This window comes from Diabrotica virgifera, chromosome 8, assembly GCF_917563875.1.
Source record: "Diabrotica virgifera virgifera chromosome 8, PGI_DIABVI_V3a".
Classification (NCBI taxonomy): Eukaryota; Metazoa; Arthropoda; class Insecta; order Coleoptera; family Chrysomelidae; genus Diabrotica; species Diabrotica virgifera.
This window is the reverse complement of record NC_065450.1, coordinates 87,262,716-87,287,474: the sequence shown is the minus strand read 5'-3', so window position 1 is coordinate 87,287,474 and position 24,759 is coordinate 87,262,716. Positions and strand designations below refer to the sequence as shown.

Genomic DNA, 24,759 nt, shown 5'->3' with positions numbered 1-24,759 from the left:
TTCAATTTGGAATAAAAACAAATCAAATGTGTTTCTTGTATTTATAAAATGGTATTTTCTTTGATTTGTATAGTCTTATAAATTATACAGATTATATTTGTAATATTATTATCTAATTAAAAAAAAATATTTTTTTATTATGGCGCCATCTATCGACAACTAGAATAACTAGAATAAATGTTATAAAAATGTCACCGACGAAATGTAATCACCGATGTTGTAGCATTTATTGCTACCCCGTAAGTGTTTTATTTGATGCGCCTATGTATCTTTATAACTCCCTAACGCTTCGACGTGTCGGCGCAGGCCGAACGACCAACGGGACGGAGAGATAAGCGAAACTCGTAATAGTAAAATCAGTTGGTTAAAGAACATCCGCTCTGATACGTGAGCTGTTGCTATTTGTAGACGAACTCTGGGAAAATAATGGACTGAAATTAAATATATTACATACCACCAGTAAACTAAACATCAGGAAACTCAACAGACAATCTCCAAAGTAACAAAAAAACAAGAATTCAAGAAATTATAACATAAATTATACCACGTGGTCACGTATCAGAGATCCCAGGGTAAGCGAAATCAAATTATTTATCCTTCTGTTCTGATATATGTACATATACATATTGCTACCGTTTCATCGTAACCCAACATTTAATCATGTTTTTATGTCCTGTTAGGAGAGTGCTTTGATATTTTTTTTATTATTAGTGCGTATAAGGTGTGGCATTCATATTGGTTATTTTTGGGTTTTTATGAATCCATTTGAAAAACTGGTAAGTGTGTAGACCATTCTATAAACGCGCAGCTGCGAAAATGTCAGAAAGGGACATTGATCAGATTGACAAGTTTGACGGGACATAACCTAATGTTTACTTGTTTGGGACAGCAATGCTTTGTTTGGGTCCGGGGAAATGGATGTAATTGCATTATAGAGAGTGGCTAGAGGTCTTAAATGTGTATTTTTAGGTTCGTTTTACATTCTACATCATATTTCCATTCCACCCATAATATGGATACTTAGCTGGATTTTTTTATGGTTAAATATACCTTATATAACTAATTTGGATACTTAATTGGATTTTTTTTTATGGATAAATAAATGGATAAACATACTTTATATAACTAATAGTAGGACATCATAAACCATTACCGACCCGTTTCACCAAATACATCCACAGAACCTCTCAACTTCAGACCGCTCCACACAGATGTTATAGTGCCCAGAGATTTCCCAAATCTAGTTGACCTTCCTATGAATATACCCAGGAGTTGCAAAAGATAAGAGTTTTTTTTCTTTATTTCAATTCATACCTATAAATATTTTGGTTTTTACTCTACAGTAATAAATTTGTGTAAACTGTTTATATGCATATAACAGGTACCTATACTACACTATATACATAGGTTTTTGAAGTAGGATTTTAAATAAAGCTAGGTAATGGTAAATAATAAATAAATATTCAAATAAAATAAATTAATTGATAAGGGAAAGGGGAATTAAGACATATATAAAGATTGTCGATAGGTTTTAAATAATATTTCTGGATAAGTCTTTAACCAAACTCATTTTGTTAGTTTTATATAGCTTCCAGCATCTATGTTTACTTAGGTATAGTACTTAGACATAGATCTGGTATTTCGATTGTTTCGGACACTTAATAGTTCGATTGGTGAGTACGTCACCCTTTAAGTCTCTGCTAGATAAGGTATTAAACTTTTTTTGTGTAACCATTAGTTGTTCTAGTATTAACTATACCTTATCTAGTCTAGGATCAATTAATATTAGTATACTAACCATAGTATAGGATTTTGCTACGCTTACGGACACTGACCTGGTTTTCGTTATTGATATTTTTATATTGCGCAATAGCGGTGGTAATTTACTTGGCGTAACCCTTTGGGTTCTGGATTGTTATTTTTCTCAACTCCACCACTATTGTTTATCTCACATGTTTTATAAGTATCATGGATACATTGTAAGTTGTGAAATATTATAAATATATTTGTTCTTAGTAAGGTTGATTTTTATTTCAGTCTCGTATCACCAGTTGATAATATAGCAGAACAAGGTAAATAGTGAATATTTTTTTTTGTATTTCAGGTCATTGTATCACTGTCATTTATTTATTGGTCGTTTATTCTGTTTTTCTTTATTTCAAAAAATCTCGAACTTTTCAAATCCTCGGTTCAGAAATCTGAGCTGTTCGTTCGAGTTGGCGCCCTTTTTCTTCTTCTTTCCTTGTCGTATCTTCATATTATTCTATCTCCAGCGTTCTTATCTCGTTGCGTTCCCTTCTCGCATTAACCAGTCTCATTTTCTTCCTTGTTTCTACCCCTTCATTATCCCATATCTCTGTTTGTATATTTTAAAGCCAATATTTAGTGCACTGAAGCTAGCCCGAGTCCTCACTTGAGATATAGTGTCTCTCTGCCTCTTTGATTTGTTCGTCTGAGCTAAGCCACTCTCCATTAGTATCTTAACCCTCTTCTCTTCTCTTTTCCCCCTCTTTCATCAGCTCTTTTTCTTCCAAATCCCAATACCCAGAGTATTGGGTTACAAATTGGCTCTGACCCAACGTGTGGCTTCTTTTGCACTTCTGGCTTTAAAAATATCTCCTTGAACTTTTGGTTTTCTCTGGGGTAGTTGTATTTTAACATTTATTTTTCTACTTCAACTTGCTTTGCACATTATTTTATATCTATTATAGATATTAAATAAACTTGTTTTGCTATATACTGGATAGACTGAATAAATTGCTTTGTTTTTTTTTATTAACTAGAGATCTATTTTGGACTAAAAATAATTAAAGTAAATTTAAATTTTAAAATTCTAAATACCTTAACATCAATAACGTCATCGTTATAAAAGTTCGTAGCATCCAAATAGCTCACTTCACTACCTTGAAGTAACATTCTCTTAAAATTTTAGGTTTCTTTGGAGTTACAGCAGTGAATTGCATCAGGATTAGCGGCTGGACCGAACAAATAAGCATTGTTGGTAAAACCATTCATAGTGAACATTAGCTTGAGGATAGAGAGTAAGTTGAACTTTGCCTACTTTTATATCGCATTCTCAAGTGTATTCTCCAGTTGCATAAAATGGCATCTTTTAAGGTAGAGCATCTGCTAACTCCTGAATTGGATTATGAATTAAAAATTCGTCAGCTGACCGACCCATCGTTAACTACGGATGAGGCTAAAGTAGTCTTGTTGAGAGGTGCCTTAAAGCAAGCTTCAGCAAATCGGAGTCATGCTGTTCTGTCAGCTTTCCACCTAAAGTTTGATGATGAGGTCCGTGAAATAGAAGTCACTATTGCAGATCTCAAGGCCCAAATTAGCTCTTTTGTTGGCTCCCATAATGATGTGTTATATGGTCGTTTGACTTCCCGTTTAGGTCATGTTTCAGGTAGGGTTCATTTGTTAGAGTCAGCGACCGATGAAGAGGATGCCATCAAGAAGTCTCTTAACTTCAAGATTCTTAATCTGGAAGGAGAACTTGAGTTTAAAGTAACTCCACAGGCTCACTCCACTCCTCATAACGCTAGTGTCTCGGTAAATTCATTTCCTTTTATTAGGTCGGCTCCTATTCATAAATGGGGTGTACGTTTTTCTGGTGGTTCTGATGAAAATGTAGTTAGCTTCTTGGAGAAAGTAGAATGTTTGCGTCTAGCGCGTGGCAACAGCGAGGATGAATGCTTTTCATCGGCAGGAGACTTGTTTAAGGATTCAGCCTTTACTTGGTACCTCAATAACCGAGGTAGTTTTGCTTCATGGCAACAGTTAGTTGCCAAACTTAGGTCAGATTTTCTTCCTTACAATTATGAAGACAGCCTTTTGGACGAAATTAAATCCCGCAAACAAGCTCCACAGGAGAAAGTTACCATATTTATTAACGAGATTGTTAGTCTGTGTAAACGTCTGGAGACTCCTCTCTCTGAATCTCATATTGTCCGGATCATTAACAGAAATTTGTTGCCAGCGTATCATTCCAGTCTGGCACTTACAGACATTTCTTCTATTGCGGATCTTACTCAAAAATGTAAGAAATTGGAAGAAGTTTTGTCATGGTCTTCTGACACTGCATCTAGTGTCCCTAGCCGTTCTAATTTTAAAAATCATGAATCATCCTATTCTGGTAGGCAAAATTATTCTCGGTCTGGTAACGTATCTACCTTTAATTCGAAGATTATCTGTTGGAACTGTCGTCAGCAAGGACACGGGTACTACGACTGTCCTGAGCCTAGAATTCGGTTTTGCTATGGATGTGGACGTCAAGGGGTCCGTAAATTCGAATGCCAATTCTGTTCGGGAAACGAGAGAAGGGGTGGATCGTCCCTGGCAGCCGCCCCTCATCAAGATACAGGGAATACTACCGAAAATCCTCAAAACCAAGGAACTGGTTTCTCGAGCCTGGAAGCACAAGCTTCGACAAGTCAACCATCTCACCCTCTATCGAAAGACAAACGACCTCAGAACGGCAAACACCAACCGAAAAGAGGACAACGTTAGTCGATTATGTACAGTGTGATTCTTCTGTAGTTTCTCCAAGTAATCCTTTACCTTCACTTATTGATGTTGACATAAATTCATTGTTAGTCCGTAAAACCAAGGATAATCGTCCGTACCTTGAAATCTCTATCTTGGGACATTCTTGTTTAGCTTTGCTGGACACAGGGTCCAATATCTCTATTTGGGTTCTTTAGGTCTGGAATTTCTCCAGAATTCTAATGTTAAGATAGGAATGGATAAGAGTTTGCAGGTGACTACAGCAGATGGTCAAGTTCAACCGATTTTAGGTCAGTTTACAACTGAGATTTCTGTTAGTTCGTGTACAAGGATGGTTACATTTTTTGTTATACCTTCTGTTAAGAATTCAGTTATCCTAGGGATGGATTTTCTGAGAACGTTTAATAGTGAATTAAATTTTACTGAATTTTCCTTATCTGTGTCCTCTTTTAATGTCTCTTGTGTGAATGCAGTTAAAGATATGAGTAAACTTAATGCTCAGGAGTTAGAACAGTTGGATAATGTTATCAAATCATTCTCTTCTATCTCTTCGAAGAATCAGTTAGGTAGAACTCACCTCATCGAACACCACATTGAAGTGGGTTCGTCTAAGCCCTTCAGGCAATACCAATATCCCTTGCCTCAAGCCTGGCATGAAAGCTTGGTAAAGGAGGTGGATGAAATGCTTAAGCTTGGTATTATCGAGCAGTCTTCGTCCAGCTTTTGTAGCCCCTTATGGTTAACAAAGAAGAAGGATGGGACTTTTCGTGTCTGTTTCGACGGACGTAAACTTAACAGCATTACGATGAATAGGGATGCCTATCCTATACCTCGTATAGATATCATCCTCACTAAGCTACAAAATGCTAAATACATTTCATCCATTGACCTAAAGAAGGCATTTCTACAGATTCCATTAAGCGAAGAGAGTAAGAAGCTTACTGCCTTTGCAGTAAGTGGCAAAGGATTGTACCAGTTTACTACAATGCCTTTTGGTCTGGTGTCTGCTCCCCAGACTATGTGTAGATTAATGGATTTGGTAATAGGTCCTGCTTTAGATCCCTATTGTCAATATTACCTTGATGATATTCTAGTCATTACTCCTGATTTCGACACTCATATCTCTGTATTGCAACAGTTGTTTCAGCGTCTCAAAGATGCAAATTTGACGATTAACTTAGACAAAAGCAGCTTTTGTCGTGACTCGATTAAGTTTTTAGGATATGTTGTTGATTCACATGGCCTTCATACTGACCCTGACAAAGTGTCAGCTATTCGTGATTTTCCTGTGCCTAAAAATACCACTCAGGTCCGTAGATTGTTAGGAATGGTGGGTTATTATAAGAAGTTCGTTAAGTCTTATTCTACCTTGTTGTCCCCTATCACTGATTTGCTTCAAAATAGGAAAAAGGGACAAAATATTGTGTGGACTCCTGAAGCTAATGAAGCTTTCATTAAAATCAAGGAGGCTCTCACAAATTCCCCAGTTATGGTAGCCCCAGACTTTAATAAACCTTTTTATTTGATGACAGATTGTTCAAACACCGCATCTGGAGGTGTACTGTATCAAATCGTTGATGGAGAAGAACACCCTATAGCTTACACAATCAGGAAATTAAATAAAGCCCAGAAAAATTATACTACAACTGAAAAAGAGTTGTTAGCTATAATTACGGGCATAGAACATTTCAGATATTTTCTTGAGGGTCGTTCTTTTACAGTCATAACTGACCATAGTAGTCTGGTGTGGTTACAAAGCATGAAGAACCCATCTCCTCGTTTGGCTAGGTGGATTTTAAACTTGGCACAATACGATTATAAAATCGTTCATCGCAAGGCTGCAGGCGTCGTAGTCGCTGATGCACTTTCTAGGACATTTGATATTAATTTGTTAGACTTATCTTCGTTACAACCAGATGATTGGTATAAAAAAATGTTGTATGATGTACAGAATGTACCAGGCAAATTTCCTGATTTTAAAGTTGAGCATGGTGTTTTGTATAAACATGTGCTAAGTTCTATGGATGCCCTTACTGGAATGTCGGAGTGGAAGATAGTAGTTCCAACTCCTAATAGAGCAGAGGTTTTGGCCACTTTTCATGACCATCCTACTGCAGCTCATTTTGGTTTTTACAAAACTTTTCGTCGTATATCCGAACTTTATTACTGGCCGAAGATGCGCCAGACTATTCGTGGCTATATCGCTCGATGCAAAATTTGTGCTACGTGTAAGTCGACAAATCTTCCTCAACCAGGTTTAATGGGTAGTTATCGACGGATTGATTTTCCTTTTCAACTTGTCTCTTTAGATCTCATTGGTCCTTATCCTAGATCATATAAAGGTTCGCAATATGCTTTAGTAGTTGTTGATTACTTTACCAAATTCCCTTTGGTTCATACCATGCCTAAGGCAACTACTTCATCTATTATTAAGTATCTGGAGAATGAAGTTTTCCTGATTTATGGAGTCCCACAGATCGTGTCATGCGACAATGGACCCCAGTTCACAGCTAAGGCTTTTCGTGATCTCATGACAAAATATAATGTACAAAAGATCTGGTACAATGCAAATTATCATCCACAAGTTAATCATACGGAAAGAGTTAATAAATCAATCGTGACTGCTTTAAGATCTTATTCATTTCCTGATCAGAGAGCTTGGGATACCCATATCCACTCTATAGTACAAGCGATCAGGACTTCATCTCACGAAGTAACCAAATGTCCTCCATCTTATTTAATGTTTGGTCGTCATGTTCCTCTCTCTGGTGATTATTTTGGTAAAATCTCAGAAAATGACACAAATTTTCCTACTATATCAGATAAGTTACACCGCTTAGAAGACATTCAGAATCTTCCTGATATTTATGTTGATGTTCGAAAACGTTTAAAGGCATCTTATGACAGAAATAAGTGCCATTATAACCTGAGAAAGCGAGCCTTATCTTTCAGGGTTGGAGATTCCGTTTTAAAGAAAAATTTTGTCAAATCTGATAAAGTGAATTTCCAATCTGCCAAGCTGTGTCAAAAATACATACCTTGTACTGTCATTAAAGTTATTTCTCCTTTAATTTATGAGTTAAAGGAAACTTCTACTGGTAAGAAACTGGGAAGGTTTCATATTAAAGACCTACTCGAGGATAAGACAGTAGGTCCACATAACTTGGTTGATAATTTAGACTATTCATCTTCAGACGAAGATTAACGTGTAAGGGACCAGTTTGTTTATTTAAGATCTATTTACCTGTTTTGTTTGCCTGGCCAACATATGTCTTTGCCATCCATTTTTTTTTAAATTTTTATCTTATCTTAATATTGTTTAGTAGCTCGGTCACTAAAGCCCGGTTACTAACTCGGTCATTTTATTGTTAGCTGTCTCTTAAAAGAACAAAGTATTTATCATAGGAGTACAGGATGGATAATGGGAATTTTCCCCATCTTGAGTTCTTGGTTGAATAGGTATTTACAGGGATAGTTAGGGAATGTTGTTTTTTTTAATACTCTTTTGATTTATGGTTTTGCATGGGTCGCGAACCATGGCCATAAAACTTATATAGTCACTTAACTGTGTCAGGGTTTTAGCGTGGGTTCAGGATTGATCACCCTGGACTTGTGCACTCCACTTGGCTCAGAAATATATTAATACCTATCAGTTGTTCCTTGAGTGTCTCTTAGGCTGAAATTAGAATGTGTCATTTAGAATTGGATCGTTCTAATATTCGGCAGTAAGTAAGTCCATTTGACTTCGATGTCATCTCCTATACTATTATTTATTTTAAACGATTCGAGTTTAATATACCTCATTACCTGAAGTTGTTTACCTCTCTCTCCACCACCTGCTTGGATGTGAGTATGTGAGTTACCTTATTTGTCTCTCTAATGAGCATTATGCTAGTAGATGTTCTTCTGCCTTAAATATGAAAAGGTAGATGTGAGTTTATCGTTATCTTTACCTGAATTGACGTTATCTTTACCTTTATCTTGGGTTCATGTTGTACCTTTACCTTGATGAGTTTGTCACTTATCTATATCTTGATTGAGTATACCTCTTACCTTTATCTTGTGTATAGAGTCCTAAGAATCTGTCCTTCACTGTCTTTGTCGTGAGTGTGGAATTGGACCACGTAAATAGTACAGTTTAGGTATTACAATTAGGACATTTAATGTCTTTTACCTTTGTGCAGACCCTCTACCAAGAGTAGATGCGGGCTTGCCAGTATCTTTACCTTTTTGCATACCCTATACCATGAGTATAGTGGCATTGCTAGGGTCTTTACCTTATTATGTCTTCCTACTGCTATGAAAGCTAGTAGAGATGTTATGGATTATTTTTACCTTGAATTTTCTATGTTCTTGATATCCAGAACCACATCTTATATGTTTAGGTTTCTAGTAATATAGTTTTAACTAGTCCTAATAAATTAGGCCCTCAGTGAACTCTTGGGTGATTAATAGAATCTGGTCATTCTGGTGTCATTGTTGGGTATATTGATAGGATTCGTTTTAGGTTAGTTGTTGTAAATGGTTCTTGGTAGTAGTATTTTAAAGGGTTGTTAATATACAACCATAATGTAGTTTTAATGAGGTTTATACTAACACTTGAGAATGGATGATAAGTAGTGTAAATAGTTAACTTTCTCTATAAGATTATAGTATTGTAGTTAAAACGTAGGTGATTAAGATGTAATTTATTTTTTTTTCTTTTTGTATCTTCTTCCTTTCTTAACCTGTAGTCCTACTAAATTAAATTACATTATCTCGTTTGATAACTCTGGTCAGTTACACATCCCCTCTCTGTTATGTCTTATGAAAAACGTAATTCAATGTATCTCGCGTATTCTCTATCTCTCTCTTACTGCGTCATTGATTTCGGTCCGGTCTCTCCTTTGCCAATGGTTTAGGTGGTAAAATTAACATCATGTCATCCCTGAAGAAAAAAAAAAAGGAAACTTCTGGAAGTTTTCCTTTTTTTTACTGAAGATAGGGGAGAATGTAGCATTTATTGCTACCCCGTAAGTGTTTTATTTGATGCGCCTATGTATCTTTATAACTCCCTAACGCTTCGACGTGTCGGCGCAGGCCGAACGACCAACGGGACGGAGAGATAAGCGAAACTCGTAATAGTAAAATCAGTTGGTTAAAGAACATCCGCTCTGATACGTGAGCTGTTGCTATTTGTAGACGAACTCTGGGAAAATAATGGACTGAAATTAAATATATTACATACCACCAGTAAACTAAACATCAGGAAACTCAACAGACAATCTCCAAATAACAAAAAAACAAGAATTCAAGAAATTATAACATAAATTATACCACGTGGTCACGTATCAGAGATCCCAGGGTAAGCGAAATCAAATTATTTATCCTTCTGTTCTGATATATGTACATATACATATTGCTACCGTTTCATCGTAACCCAACATTTAATCATGTTTTTATGTCCTGTTAGGAGAGTGCTTTGATATTTTTTTTATTATTAGTGCGTATAAGGTGTGGCATTCATATTGGTTTTTTTTGGGTTTTTATGAATCCATTTGAAAAACTGGTAAGTGTGTAGACCATTCTATAAACGCGCAGCTGCGAAAATGTCAGAAAGGGACATTGATCAGATTGACAAGTTTGACGGGACATAACCTAATGTTTACTTGTTTGGGACAGCAATGCTTTGTTTGGGTCCGGGGAAATGGATGTAATTGCATTATAGAGAGTGGCTAGAGGTCTTAAATGTGTATTTTTAGGTTCGTTTTACATTCTACATCATATTTCCATTCCACCCATAATATGGATACTTAGCTGGATTTTTTTATGGTTAAATATACCTTATATAACTAATTTGGATACTTAATTGGATTTTTTTTATGGATAAATAAATGGATAAACATACTTTATATAACTAATAGTAGGACATCATAAACCATTACCGACCCGTTTCACCAAATACATCCACAGAACCTCTCAACTTCAGACCGCTCCACACAGATGTTATAGTGCCCAGAGATTTCCCAAATCTAGTGGACCTTCCTATGAATATACCCAGGAGTTGCAAAAGATAAGAGTTTTTTTTTCTTTATTTCAATTCATACCTATAAATATTTTGGTTTTTACTCTACAGTAATAAATTTGTGTAAACTGTTTATATGCATATAACAGGTACCTATACTACACTATATACATAGGTTTTTGAAGTAGGATTTTAAATAAAGCTAGGTAATGGTAAATAATAAATAAATATTCAAATAAAATAAATTAATTGATAAGGGAAAGGGGAATTAAGACATATATAAAGATTGTCGATAGGTTTTAAATAATATTTCTGGATAAGTCTTTAACCAAACTCATTTTGTTAGTTTTATATAGCTTCCAGCATCTATGTTTACTTAGGTATAGTACTTAGACATAGATCTGGTATTTCGATTGTTTCGGACACTTAATAGTTCGATTGGTGAGTACGTCACCCTTTAAGTCTCTGCTAGATAAGGTATTAAACTTTTTTTGTGTAACCATTAGTTGTTCTAGTATTAACTATACCTTATCTAGTCTAGGATCAATTAATATTAGTATACTAACCATAGTATAGGATTTTGCTACGCTTACGGACACTGACCTGGTTTTCGTTATTGATATTTTTATATTGCGCAATAGCGGTGGTAATTTACTTGGCGTAACCCTTTGGGTTCTGGATTGTTATTTTTCTCAACTCCACCACTATTGTTTATCTCACATGTTTTATAAGTATCATGGATACATTGTAAGTTGTGAAATATTATAAATATATTTGTTCTTAGTAAGGTTGATTTTTATTTCAGTCTCGTATCACCAGTTGATAATATAGCAGAACAAGGTAAATAGTGAATATTTTTTTTTGTATTTCAGGTCATTGTATCACTGTCATTTATTTATTGGTCGTTTATTCTGTTTTTCTTTATTTCAAAAAATCTCGAACTTTTCAAATCCTCGGTTCAGAAATCTGAGCTGTTCGTTCGAGTTGGCGCCCTTTTTCTTCTTCTTTCCTTGTCGTATCTTCATATTATTCTGTCTCCAGCGTTCTTATCTCGTTGCGTTCCCTTCTCGCATTAACCAGTCTCATTTTCTTCCTTGTTTCTACCCCTTCATTATCCCATATCTCTGTTTGTATATTTTAAAGCCAATATTTAGTGCACTGAAGCTAGCCCGAGTCCTCACTTGAGATATAGTGTCTCTCTGCCTCTTTGATTTGTTCGTCTGAGCTAAGCCACTCTCCATTAGTATCTTAACCCTCTTCTCTTCTCTTTTCCCCCTCTTTCATCAGCTCTTTTTCTTCCAAATCCCAATACCCAGAGTATTGGGTTACAATGTGCCTATTTTTCTGTCACATACAATTTAATGCGTTAGAAAGAAATCGAAAAACTGTGACCAGTATGACGATTTAATGAAAGATGTATATGAAGTCAGTACTTACAAAGTTAAATAAAAATGGAAAGATAATTACATTATCCTGGGTGAAAAGTAATTGTGGGATAGAATATAATGAGATAGCAGATAGATTAGCAAAAAGAGCTACTACAGAGGGGGAGATGATTAACATGAAGCTACCTTTGAACAATCACGTAAGCCAAATGTTAATAACTATGAAAACTAAATGGCAAGAAAAATACGAAAAATCCAACTCTGGGAAAAAGTTTAAATTGTTGCTTCCAAAAATAAAAACAAAACCATGGTTTTTTAATGTACAAAATAGAAATTTTATAAAAACAATTTCACGAATCAGAAGTAACCATGCAATGTGTCCGGAATATAAACACCGTTTAGGTATCCATAACGTAGATTATTGCGAATGCGGAAAACATGGTAGTTTAGAACATATTATATTAGAATGCCCGTCTATTCAACAGGAGATCTCTACACTACTTAATAATCTATATAAATTAAAAATAGACACACCTTTTAACTTGTCGAGCTTACCTACAACTGAGGATATACGAGTATATGAGGTTATTTATGAACATACGGTTAAATGTAAATTTAAATTATAAGCACACTAACATAAATCCTACTCTTTTGTATCCATTCCAGGGGTCCCTTCCCCCGTGTTACAATACCCCGCCGAGACGACCCTTCGGCAAATTAGCACTCCTTCTAAATCTCCTTTGTGATAACTAACAAATTTATTGATTGGAAAAAAAATAATTAAAAAGTAAACAATAAAGATAAAAAAAAATAAATAAAAAAAACAATACGTACCTATATTAAAAAAAATAATAATATTAAAAAAAAATACAGTTACATTATAAGGATAATCATTAATATTATATTGAGTATTATGTACAATAATATGTGTTGTTCATTAAATATAAGATATAATATAAGATACACATTATGTGAAATTTAATACTTACCTGAAGCATTTTCCTTATAACTTTTACACACTTGTTCTGGCTAATTGGCTTAGTTCCAGTGCCATAAAACAAAACACACACACACATTCTTGGGGTATCTACTAAATAACTTTATTACATTATTCCAAGTATGTATCTACTAAATGGCTTTATTACAAGTTTTATTGTTTGGGAAAACCCATCAGGGGTGAGAGCACGCCAAATAGAATTCTATTTTGCTGACGTCACAAAATCGAATTTCACAATGGAAGAATCGACGGTTGCTAGGCAACGTGGCGTCACTAAAATATAATTCTATTTTGCGTGCTGCCACTACTGGAACTGTTTATCAGTAGAATAGGGCCAACAGGTAGCTACGTATAGTAAATTCGTTTGTAAATCCTCTTTACAGCAAAATGCCCTTTAAATGTCAATAAATTTTTAGTGAAAATTCTGCTCAGAATTAACTGTCCTAAATAAAATCGAATTTTGACATAATTGTAAATTTTATTACATAACTAGAGAGTCAAAGATATAAAGATAGAAGCAGAACCTCAGAGGTAGCATTTTAAAATAATACCTAATATCAAAGAAAGAATCATAAATTTTGCAGGGACAGTTGAAAAAAAATAAAGATAGTGAAATTTTAAACAGTAATGAAGGCTGTCATATGTTATAGCTTTATTCTTTAACAATATCCCTCTAATAATATTGTTGCTAGACAGGTAAGTTGTCATTGTATATCGGGTGTACCAATCATACTGTGTTTTTTTTTCTGAAAGTTCGGAACACCCTGCGGAATATTCTTCTTCTTCTTCTTGCAGTACCGTCTTCTATCGGAGGTTGGCTACCATCACAGCCATCTTTACTTTGTTGGCTGCAGCTCTGAACAATTGTATTGAACTGCACCCGTACCACTCCCTTAAATTTCGCAACCAGGATATCCTCCTACGTCTCACATTTCTCTTTCCTGATAGTTTTCCTTGGATTATGAGTCTTAGGTTTGCTAGTTCGTCTTTAATAATATCATTCCAAGTCTCGAGAGCTACTGTTTCTAGCTCTTGTAAGGTTCTAGGAGGTGGCAAACGCTGTCGTAGTCTTAGACATAACTAATAAATCTATTAATTTTTACAACAAATAAGATATTTTTTGACTGTTAACAATTTGACATTTATCAAATTGTTAATTTATCATAGCCTACTTTAGGCTTGCTTATTAAACTAAGCAAAAAATAAGGATTTATTGACGAAAAACATGGCTAGTTGTTAAAATACCTAACTTTTTTATTTTTCAATAAAACTGAATGAATTAAAAAACAAAATGTGAAGAAAACGTGATGCTATAGTTGGTTTTTAATGTTAGTATTTTATAAATGCTACAATTCTCCACAGGGTGTTTCGAACTTTGAGAAAAAACACCATTTTGATTTGCCACCCGGTATACAATGACGATTCACCTGTCTAGCAACAGTATTATTACAGCGATATTGTTAAAAATATCGCTAACATCAAAAAATCGCTTAAATCGGAAAACAAGTTTAGGAAATATGAGACATCAAAAAGTCCCATTTTTAAGGTGGTGCGTTAATTTTGCTACTTAGTGTATGATGATTTTTTATATTTAATGTTTATTAAAAACTTTTGATATACGACGTGTGTTTTCATTGGGCGGGGGGCCCGCATCCCAACTGGAACCAGGGCCCGCGGATCTATCAGTACGTTACTGCCGTACAGTGCATGACAGTGAATGACGGGAATGGCTCAAAAAATTACAGTGTGGAGACCAAGAGTACACAGAAGAAGCAAAGGTAGAGCACATACACGATGGACATACGAATGATGTATTTAAAGTGTAAACACTCTGTATTTAAAGATCAGACTCTGATTTATATTCCTAAAAACTTTACTTTTTATTGGTACTAATAAGTGTTCAGAGATTAGGTTTTGTAAATAAATAAGTTATCACTGTTCAAAATTATATTCTGAAGCTATTTCCTTGTGGCATTTTTGTAATCAACTATTTTTCAATCAATCATTTTTTTGTAAAATTGTGGCTTATTTCCCATTAAAAATAGTTGATTCAAAATTATAATTTGCCTGTCAAATTTGTTGATCTTTAAAACCCTATCCAAATAAAGTTGGTGAAAACTTCTGGAAAAAGCGGAAGTGATAATCGAACATGATAATAAGCAGTAGATATTATACTTAGACATATACAGTGTACAGGGTGTTTGGTAAAGAATAACCCATAGCTTAACCTTAGATTTCTGAGGTTAAAATAAGTCGATTTAAACTAACTTACCTTTAGTACGAAATACCGAAGTACCGAAATAATAACCGAAATACAGGGTTATTTTCAAAAATAGTAAATTGCACTAAGATGCACCTGAAACACGTCTGTTTTATGCTAGCAAGCTTAATAAGTATTGTCAAGCGAAACCTGAAGATTCAAATTTGGTTAACCTCCTCAGTCCATAGGTCCAGCCAGCTGGACAATGTTTACTAATTTATTACACGGTGACTATTCGGGTTGTGCATCGCTGCGTCCTATATTGCAGCATATTGGACTTCCTATTTATCAGTCAAATATACCCATTTGAAAAATTCGACAACACCGCCTACCTCGGTAGTTTGTTGCTACATGTGGTGAAACTTTTTAAGTTATGATGATGGCTCCACAAAAATACAGTAAGTTGTAGTGTTTTTCTGTACTTTAAAGTATCGATTGTTTTTAATGTAGGTATGTTACTTGACGATTGGTGTCAAATTTAAACTTTTATTTTCTTTATTTTTGAATATTTCCTAAAAGACATAGGATAAAAACAAGAAATTTGTTAAGTTAGGTTTTTTTGGGACGAGAAACCAAAAAAAATTACTCACCAAAAATTATATATTACCCAAAGGGGGCCACATTCATCTTTCGGCGCTCATTTAATAGGTTCAATTTTTTTATCCCCCACTCTACGTTATTTTGAGATCAAAACTTTAATTCTCCTATTATTTTTACTTAAAACATATATACTACATTCATCTAACTTAACTCAAGCGTTTTCGACATAAACGCATGTTAAATCTACGATGCAAAATTCAATTTTTTGCATTTCATTGTAGCTACTAAAAACCATTTGGCATATCCTTGCCATACTTAGCAGCTAGTGTAGGTACTGTAGACCCTACTAAATTATGTTAAACAAACGTTTCTGGCTACTACCAGTGGCGTACTACGGGGGAAAGTGAATAGTTGACCCTTCCCAAATTCTACGCCATTGACGAAATTGCTATTTTAGTACAATTTTTCGATTCTCCAATACTTACTATGTAAATAATATATTCTTCATTCGTAATGATAAAGTCATTAGTTTTCGAGATATTTGAAGTTAAAAACGAAGGGGCATAACACACTAATCAAAATAACTGTGCCGTTTTATTTTTACCTTTTAAAACTAATGACCTTATCGTTACGAGTGAAGAGTATAACATTTATATACAAAGTAATGAATAATCTAAAAATTATGATAAAATAGCAGTTCCGTCAGTGACTTAGAATTTGGTTGGGGTCAACCATTCACTCTCCTCTGTCGTACGTCTCTGGTACTAGCCGGAAACGATTATTTAACATAATTTAGTAGGGTCTACAATACCTACACTTTCTGCTAAGTATCACACGGATATGTCAAATAGTTTTAAAGTATAATTTTTTTAAATTAATTCTTTATTTAGAACTTTGTGAACTGTTATTTGTACCTGGTGCTTTAAAATTACTTGACATATTATCCTTATCATACTTAGCAGAAAGTGTATGTATTGTACACCCTACTAAGTTGTGTTAAATAATCGGTTCTGGCTACTACCAGAGGTAAAAGTGAATGGTGAATGGTTGACCTTTCCCAAATGCTACGCCACTGACGGAACTGCTATTTTAGTATAATTTTTAGATTCGCCAATACTTTTGTAGTATGTAAATAATACACTCTTCATTCATAACGATCAAAGTCATTAGTTTTCGAGATATTTGAAGTTAAAATGAAACGGCACAGTTATTTTTATTAATGTATTATGGTCACTTCGTTTTAATTTCAAATATCTCGAAAACTAATGACTTCATCGTTACTAATGAAGAGTATATTATTTACATAGAAAGTATTGGACAATCCAAAAATTGAACTAAAATATCAATTCAGCGAGTGGCGTAGAATTTGGGAAGGGTCAACCATTCACTTTCCCTCATCGTACACCACTGGTAGTAGTCAGAAAAGTTTGTTTAACTTTATTTAGTAGGATGTACAGTATTAATACCTACACTTGTTGCCAAGTATGAAAAGGATATGTCAAATGGTTTTTAGCAACTACAATGAAATTCAAAAAATTGAAAAATAAATAACCATTTTCAATTTCGTTGCAAAACGAAAACACAGCCGAACCATATTCTAGTCCAATCAGATAGTGCTGCAAGCACCCCTACCGGTTTCGAAACTTATTAGTCTCTCATCAGGAGGCACATATGCTGCTCTCCCTGATCCAACCAAAACAAACCCCAGCGTGCAGTCCCGGATTGCAACGAACGAAATGGCATAGATGCCCTAGCGGCAACTGCTAGCAAAAAGACTAAGTTTTCACTCTAATGGCATATAAAACAACATAATGCTATTCTACATCCCACCAGAATGAAAACAATGGGAACCTTCTCTGGTTACACCTCCGAGGCTTCTACAATTTGCAAGCCATACGGATGCTGAGACTAAGGAAGATGAGGGAATCTACAATTTAGAGAGAGAGAGAGAGAAATATGCTTTATTGTCACTGAAAATTATACAATTTTATGGACAAAGCTTAACATAGATTCACGAAAAAGATATACATAACAATAATAAATACAATTTTATAAAATTAGATAAATCGTCAATAAAAAAAATATAAACAAGTTAAAAAAGTGAAGTAAAAAAACAAAAACCAATATATTGCAAAATTACTATATATTGCAAAATTGAACATACAACATAATATAATAAAACACAAACAAAGGAACTAATAAGTTTAAGCTGCTGTATGTGACACCCAAATAATACACTTTAGTTACTTGTACATTACTGTGATTTCTTAGTTAGTCATTAAGAAACTCTTCTACTGAATAATATGGTCTTTTAGATAAATGAGCTTTTGTCATTTTACGGAACTTGAGAAAGGATGTTGCAGATTTGAGTTGTAAAGGGAGATGGTTGTATAGTTTTTTTGCGGAATATAGTATAGATTTCTTTACTAACTCAGAAGACGGGATCGGTAAATAGACATCAGAAGTTGAATTTCTGGTGGAGTAGTCATGATGAGGCCTTGCTGGAAAGACATGCATGTGTTTACGAATTAAGCAAACAGTTTCTAAAATATACAAAGATGGAAGAGTTAAAATTTCGTGATCTTTAAAGTAACTTCTGCAATGGGTTGTTCTTCTGAGGTCAAACAGATATCTTATTGCTCTTTTTTGTAATTTGAAAATAACATCAAATTGGGCAGCTGTACTAGACCCCCAAAAAGGAAGACCATATCGAAGATGAGACTCGAATAAAGAAAAAATGTTATTTTAGAACAGATCTTAGAACAGTTAAACAGATCTTATGGCATAGCAGGCCGAGGCGAGTTCCTTACTTAACAAATCGAAATGAAGGGACCATTTGAGGTTGCTGTCTAAAAGAATACCAAGAAATTTTACAGAATCAACGGTAGAGATCTGGCTGCTATTCACAAGCAGGGGTTGAAGAGCACCTTTATATGATAATGCTACCGTTTTATCCACGTTAAAGGAGAGTAAATTAGAGTCAGACCAGGCCCTTATCGTAAGAAGATCAGAAGTTATAGTTGCATGAAGAGTTGCAATAGCTGAGTTGCTCCAAGTGATACTGGTATCATCAGCAAAAAGAAAAATTTTCCATCGATTTTTAAATTAGTGATGTCATTTATAAAGATCAGGAAAAGTAGAGGACCCAATACTGAACCTTGTGGTACTCCACATATAATGTTTTTGAGACTAGAGTCAGTATCATTTGCTCTAACCAATTGTTTCCTATTATTTAAGTAAGATTTGAACCAATTCAAAGAAATACCTCGAATTCCATAGTAATTAAGTTTTTTAATCAAAATGTTGTGATTTACACAATCAAAAGCTTTGGAATAGTCACAGAAAACAGTGGCAGTATAAAGATTATTGTTTAGTGCTTGGTAAACCTCGTGAAGTACAGAAAACATGGCATCAGTTGTACATTTATTAGTTAAGAAGCCGAACTGATTTTGTGATAAAATATTGTTATCAAAGAGAAAGGACATAAGTCGGGTTTTTATGAGCCTCTCAATAATTTTGGAGTACCGGTAGTAGGGCAATAGGTCTATAGTTGCAGGCATTAGATTTTTCGCCACCTTTATGAAGAGGAATAATAATGGCTGTCTTTAGGCACTCTGGAAATTTACCGTTTTCAAAGGAATGATTAATTAGTGACACGAGGAGTTCTAACACATTACCTGTGAGATTTGAGAAGATTTTTATGGATAGTCCATCAGTACTACAAGATGATTTGCTTTTGATACTATTGATCGTTTGGATCAATTCAGATTTATAGATTGGTCTTATAAAGAATGAATTCGAGACAATTTCTGAATTAGGGAGATAGGAAATGGGATCTTGGTGAGACTGAATAGTTGATGTTATATTTTTACTCACGTTAATGAAGTATTCGTTTAGATTTTCAGGGTTTGGAAGGGCAAATGTTTGAGCTGCGTGGGTTTTATTTCGAAGATCGTTTATTATGGACCAAGTTTCTTTTGCAACACTTTTGGAGCTTCCCAGACGATTTTGATAGTAGGCTTTTTTAGCTGATTTGATGAGTTTTAGGTATGTGACTCTGTAATTGGTGATATATTGAGTGACAGATACGTTGGTAGTAAATTTCTTGATATAAAGTAGTGAACGCATATTTTTTGCTGATATGCGGATACCTTTGGTAGTCCAGGGTTTGCGACGTTTTGGCTTAATCGTAATTAAAGGAAATGCCTTATTGAAGATACAGACAAGCTTCTCCAAAAAAACACTGAAATTATAGTCCACGTCCGTAGAAGGAAAATGCCAGTCAGAAGTTAAACATAAATTTTGAAATTTATGAAAATTCCGAGCGGAAAAAATCTTACCTAAACGTCGGGTTTTCGAGGAGGGTTTGCTGAAGATGTTAAATTTCGTATATACTGCTTCATGATCCGATAGTTCCGCATTAATAACTGTAGAGCAAAAATAAGGGGTGAGAAATCGGAGACAATATAATCAATTATGGTAGATGTAGTTTTTGTAGTCCTTGTAGGAGAATTAACGTGCATTGAGAGACCATATGATTCAAATATGTTGACCAAGAACATTTGGGTAGCACAAGCAGCAGCATAATTTATGTTGAAGTCTCCGCATAGAATTTTTCTGCTCTTGTGAGGCAAGTCATCTAACAAATTTAGCAGGTTCTGAAAAAATAGTTCCACGGAAGGGTCAGGTGATCTATAGATGCAAATAATGTAAAGATTAAGATTTTTATTAAAAACTAAGGAAAATTCAAAGAAGGCTTCATTCAACAAAAAGTCATATTTTGTTATCAGAGAAAAATCATTGTTTGCAGAAAGAATTAGGGTGCCTCCATGAGCTGAGTTTGGACGATCATACCTAGCAATTGTGGTATATTTCTCTACAAAAAAAGGCTCGTTGACTGCAAGCCAGTGTTTTGTAACAGCAACTATCTGGGGAAATCCTAATATCTCTAGAAACAAAAACAATTCGTCAGTTTTATTTCTTATAGAACGAATATTAATCAGAACCATACTAAAGTTGTCATCACTAAAATTATTCGAGGTTTCTAGTTCCTCAGAACACGTCGTATTATTTAAAAATTTCGTCTTGGAGAGCTAGTGGAATAATAATTTCGGTGACATTCCCTTGATTTTTGCAGGTGAATAATTCTTTCCGAAGAGAGAAAAGACCTAAAAGCAGCAAGATCAGCGTCTACTTCATCTGCACCGATTCCATAAGCATCGTTTAATTCTAGAAGAATTTTTCTTAGATCTTCACTCTTAGTCGGAAGTCCTTCGGAAGCCAGAAACAGTTTAACACTTGTGTTGGTATACCCATCATAAAATACTGATGCAGGTTGGTCGTGTAGAAAAGCAAGATGAATTTTAATGGCCTTCAAGATATCCGGTTCCCTTAATCTGGCTAAAAGATATCGACTATTCGAGTTTTTGGTCAATCTAACTCTTGGTGGGGTCAAAGGATCCATATTTATCGATGGTTCTAAAGTATCCTTCTTAATGAAATTAATATGAGAACGGAAAGGATCTTTAGATTTGGACATTGCAATGGCCTGCTTGTCTGTCAGTATATTTGTGGTATCAACTTCATTCTTGTTGTTACTTGGAATGGTAATTGGATTTTCCAAGTTAACCGTGCTTCTGATGTTCTTCCGATTTATATCTGTCTCAGATGAAGTCGTTGGTTCGGAGTATAAGGATTCTGTAGACCACTTAACGTTTACACCCAGTGGCCAAATTTCTTTATTAAATAATAAGTCAATAGATGTTTTAGACTTAATACCTATTTTGAATGAGGAGCCAGTATCTGAGTTGGCATCTTTAAGGAGGGCGTAACATCTTATAAATTCCTTGATACCTAGCTTCTCTTTAATGTAATGAACTACTTGTATAGGTGTGTATATTGGGGCTAAGTTGCTAATGACGACAAAGTGACATTTATCTTCTACAATTTTTGTTTTTTTGAATGTACTGGTTTCGAAATGCTGGGTGTCTTCTGTTTGGGTACTTGAAGTGGCATATACTATGTTTTTCTTCGATACCTCTTTCTTCGTTGGTATAGTAGGTAGTTTGTTGGAAAGATTACACATTTGATTAGATATTTCACTGATGTGTGAAGAGAGCCTCTCTAATCCCAACTTTATCTCAGATGAATTTGTATCTTGGACTTGTATTTTAATCGTGTCATTTGAACAGCCGAAAAAAACTGACGATATATTGAAAATATCTTGTTCCACCTGCCTTATGGATTTTAAAAGATACTCAGGATTTAACAAGTTATTTAATTTATGAATCTCGTCAATTTTTTTTGTAAGATAGTCTAATTTGTCGTCATTTTTTGCTAATAAATCATATGTCTCTATAAATACAGGTAAATTATCTGTGAGTTTTTTAGTAACTTGAAGTAAGGCGTCAAAGTTCTCTTGTGGTATTTGATTTTTTGTTAAATTTGTTACTTTTTCATTTAAACATCTGAGCTAGGTGAATCACATAATGTACAGAAATATTTTAAATGGGCATTTTTTGGATCTAGTAGAGTTTTTGAGGTGGTTTTATTGAGACCAGAACACTTGAGACAAAAATATCGTCTACAGTCCCCATGACAACGTATCTTGTATTTGTTGTTTTCGGAAAATTCAATCAAGCAAATATCACAATTGTAGATCATGGTGGTCAAGGTTAAGCAATATTTAATTGGGTCGTTGAATGTAAAAAAAGTAAACAAAATGTAGAATAGTCAAACAAATCTGGTAACACTTACAACGAGTTTAGTTACACAACACTCCAAAACAATAACAAAAACACTTAAACAAATTTGAGTAAGTTGGTCGTGATGACAACCAAAACAAAACACAACTGGTCACATCGACGACCGAAAACGAACTGATTTACAATTCACGTCCCATCTGCTCAGCGCGGTAAAGTTCCAACGAGAATGGTTCCCTTCGTTGGAACTTTACCGCGCTGAGCAGATGGGAAGTGAATTGTAAATTGTAGAATTCCCTCATCTTCCTTAGTCTCAGCATCCGTATGGCTTGCAAATTGTAGAAGCCTCGGAGGTGTAACCAGAGAAGGTTCCCATTGTTTTCATTCTGGTGGGATGTAGAATAGCATTATGTTGTTTTATATGCCATTAGAGTGAAAACTTAGTCGTTTTGCTAGCAGTTGCCGCTAGGGCATCTATGCCATTTCGTTCGTTGCAATCCGGGACTGCACGCTGGGGTTTGTTTTGGTTGGATCAGGGAGAGCAGCATATGTGCCTCTTGATGAGAGACTAATAAGTTTCGAAACCGGTAGGGGTGCTTGCAGCACTCTCTGATTGGACTAGAATATGGTTCGGCTGTGTTTTCGTTTTGCAACGAAATTGAAAATGGTTATTCATTTTTGATTTACATTTACTCTGTGTGGAGTATGAAGGGAACCATTCTCGTTGGAACTTTTCCGCGCTGAGCAGATGGGACGTGAATTGTAAATTGTACAATTCCCTCATCTTCCTTAGTCTCAGCATCTGTACGGCTTGCAAATTGTAGAAGCCTCGGAGGTGTAACCAGAGAAGGTTCCCATTGTTTTCATTCTGGTGGGATGTAGAATAGCATTATGTTGTTTTATATGCCATTAGAGTGAAAACTTAGTCTTTTTTTTTTTTTAAAAAATTGAATTTTGCACCGTATATTTAAAATGCGTTTATCTCAAAAATGGTTGAGTCTAGCGAGATGAATGTGGTATACATTTTTAAGGTAAAAATAATAGTGGACTAAAAATTTTGATCTCAAAATTATATAGAATGGGGGATAAAAAATTAACGTATTAAATGACGCTGAAAAACGTATGTGGCGACCTCTGAGTAATGTATAATTTTTGGTGGGGAATTTAGGTTTCTCTTCCCAAAAACGCGAATTTCGTGTTGTTATCCCCTGTCTGTCCGGAAATACTCAAAAATAAATAAAATAAATCTTTAACATTTACACCCTGTATTTCGTATATTAACTTTCCTACTAAGGTACATTAGCTTAAGTCGACCTATTTTAAGCTCAGAAATCTAAGGTTAAGCTATGGTCCATTCATTACCAAACATCCTGTACATAGTTAAGCTATCTTCTTTCAGGTTCTTACAAAGGATATCAATTTGGTCAAGGTGTTTCATTTTCACCCATTGCCTATTATTCCACTCACTACGGAGATGCAACTTACAACAAAGTGATGATCCTAGTCTCAGTTCTAGTAGCGAACTGTTGTATAGGATCAGCAAACATGAAGATTCCTCCATTTGGTTACGATACAAGTGTCAAAGAAAATCACCACGTATATGTTAAATATGATGATAATACATATTATCCACGATATCTTATACATTATGGAGGAAATGATCACAAAAATCAATAATATTATGATGCAATTTTTTTTTATTACTTAGTACTTTAGTTTGGTAGGTACAGTGTGAATACAATATTAATATAAAATTTTTTACATATTGCTGTAATTTTATTTTGGGTTTTTGATATTAAGAGTAATATAATATTAACGGTAATATAATATTAAGGGTTATGATATTAAGGGTACGTATTTTCGGCTGCAATGCTATTCAAATGGGGATTCGTTTTTTTCGAATCCTGAGAAAATTAATAAATATTTTTGAAAATGTTAAACGCAGAATGAAAGATTATGTTACTAGTGAGGGTTGAAAGCCCCTGAGAACTTCTATAATGTTTATTTTAATAAGTTACAGGGGTCAAAATCTAAGAGAAAATTTAGTGTGATTTTTAATTTTAAATATCTCATTCAAAATAAACTTTTTATTTATTCTAAGGGACTTTCGGCCCTCGGTAATAATTTAGTATTTCATTCTGCGTTTAAATTTTTTAAAAATATTTATTGGTTTTTTCAGGATTAGAAAAAAATGAACACAATGTCCGTGGTAATATTTTCCAAATCTATCTTCGTCTTACGACGCACTCAGTCTAATAGAATATTATCAGTCAGACATTGACAATCAGTCACAATTTAAAATATTTGACATGGCATCGGGAACATTTTGAGTTGTTGATTAAATAATATTACTCCATTAAAAT

General features: G+C 34.5%; 1 protein-coding gene and 2 long non-coding RNA genes across 3 annotated transcripts in view; 2 read left to right on the top strand and 1 right to left on the bottom strand.

Annotated features, from left to right (window-relative positions):
* LOC126890584 (uncharacterized) overlaps nt 1-24,161 on the top strand; it is a 74,495-nt gene extending 50,334 nt beyond the window's left edge. Inside the window, exon 3 of the mRNA XM_050659649.1 lies at nt 23,796-24,161. Within this exon, the coding sequence (XP_050515606.1) occupies nt 23,796-24,073 (278 nt within the window). The 3' untranslated portion in view covers nt 24,074-24,161. The remainder of the gene's footprint in view (nt 1-23,795) is intronic.
* LOC126890585 (uncharacterized) lies at nt 221-2,019 on the top strand. The gene is made up of 2 exons (XR_007700381.1): nt 221-572; nt 970-2,019. It is a non-coding gene; the product is annotated as an uncharacterized LOC126890585 (long non-coding RNA).
* Nucleotides 1,132-11,838, bottom strand: LOC126890586 (uncharacterized). Its single transcript, XR_007700382.1, has 2 exons — nt 11,000-11,838; nt 1,132-1,717 (listed from the first exon to the last, which is right to left on the bottom strand). It is a non-coding gene; the product is annotated as an uncharacterized LOC126890586 (long non-coding RNA).
* Nucleotides 24,162-24,759: the final 598 nt, after the last annotated feature.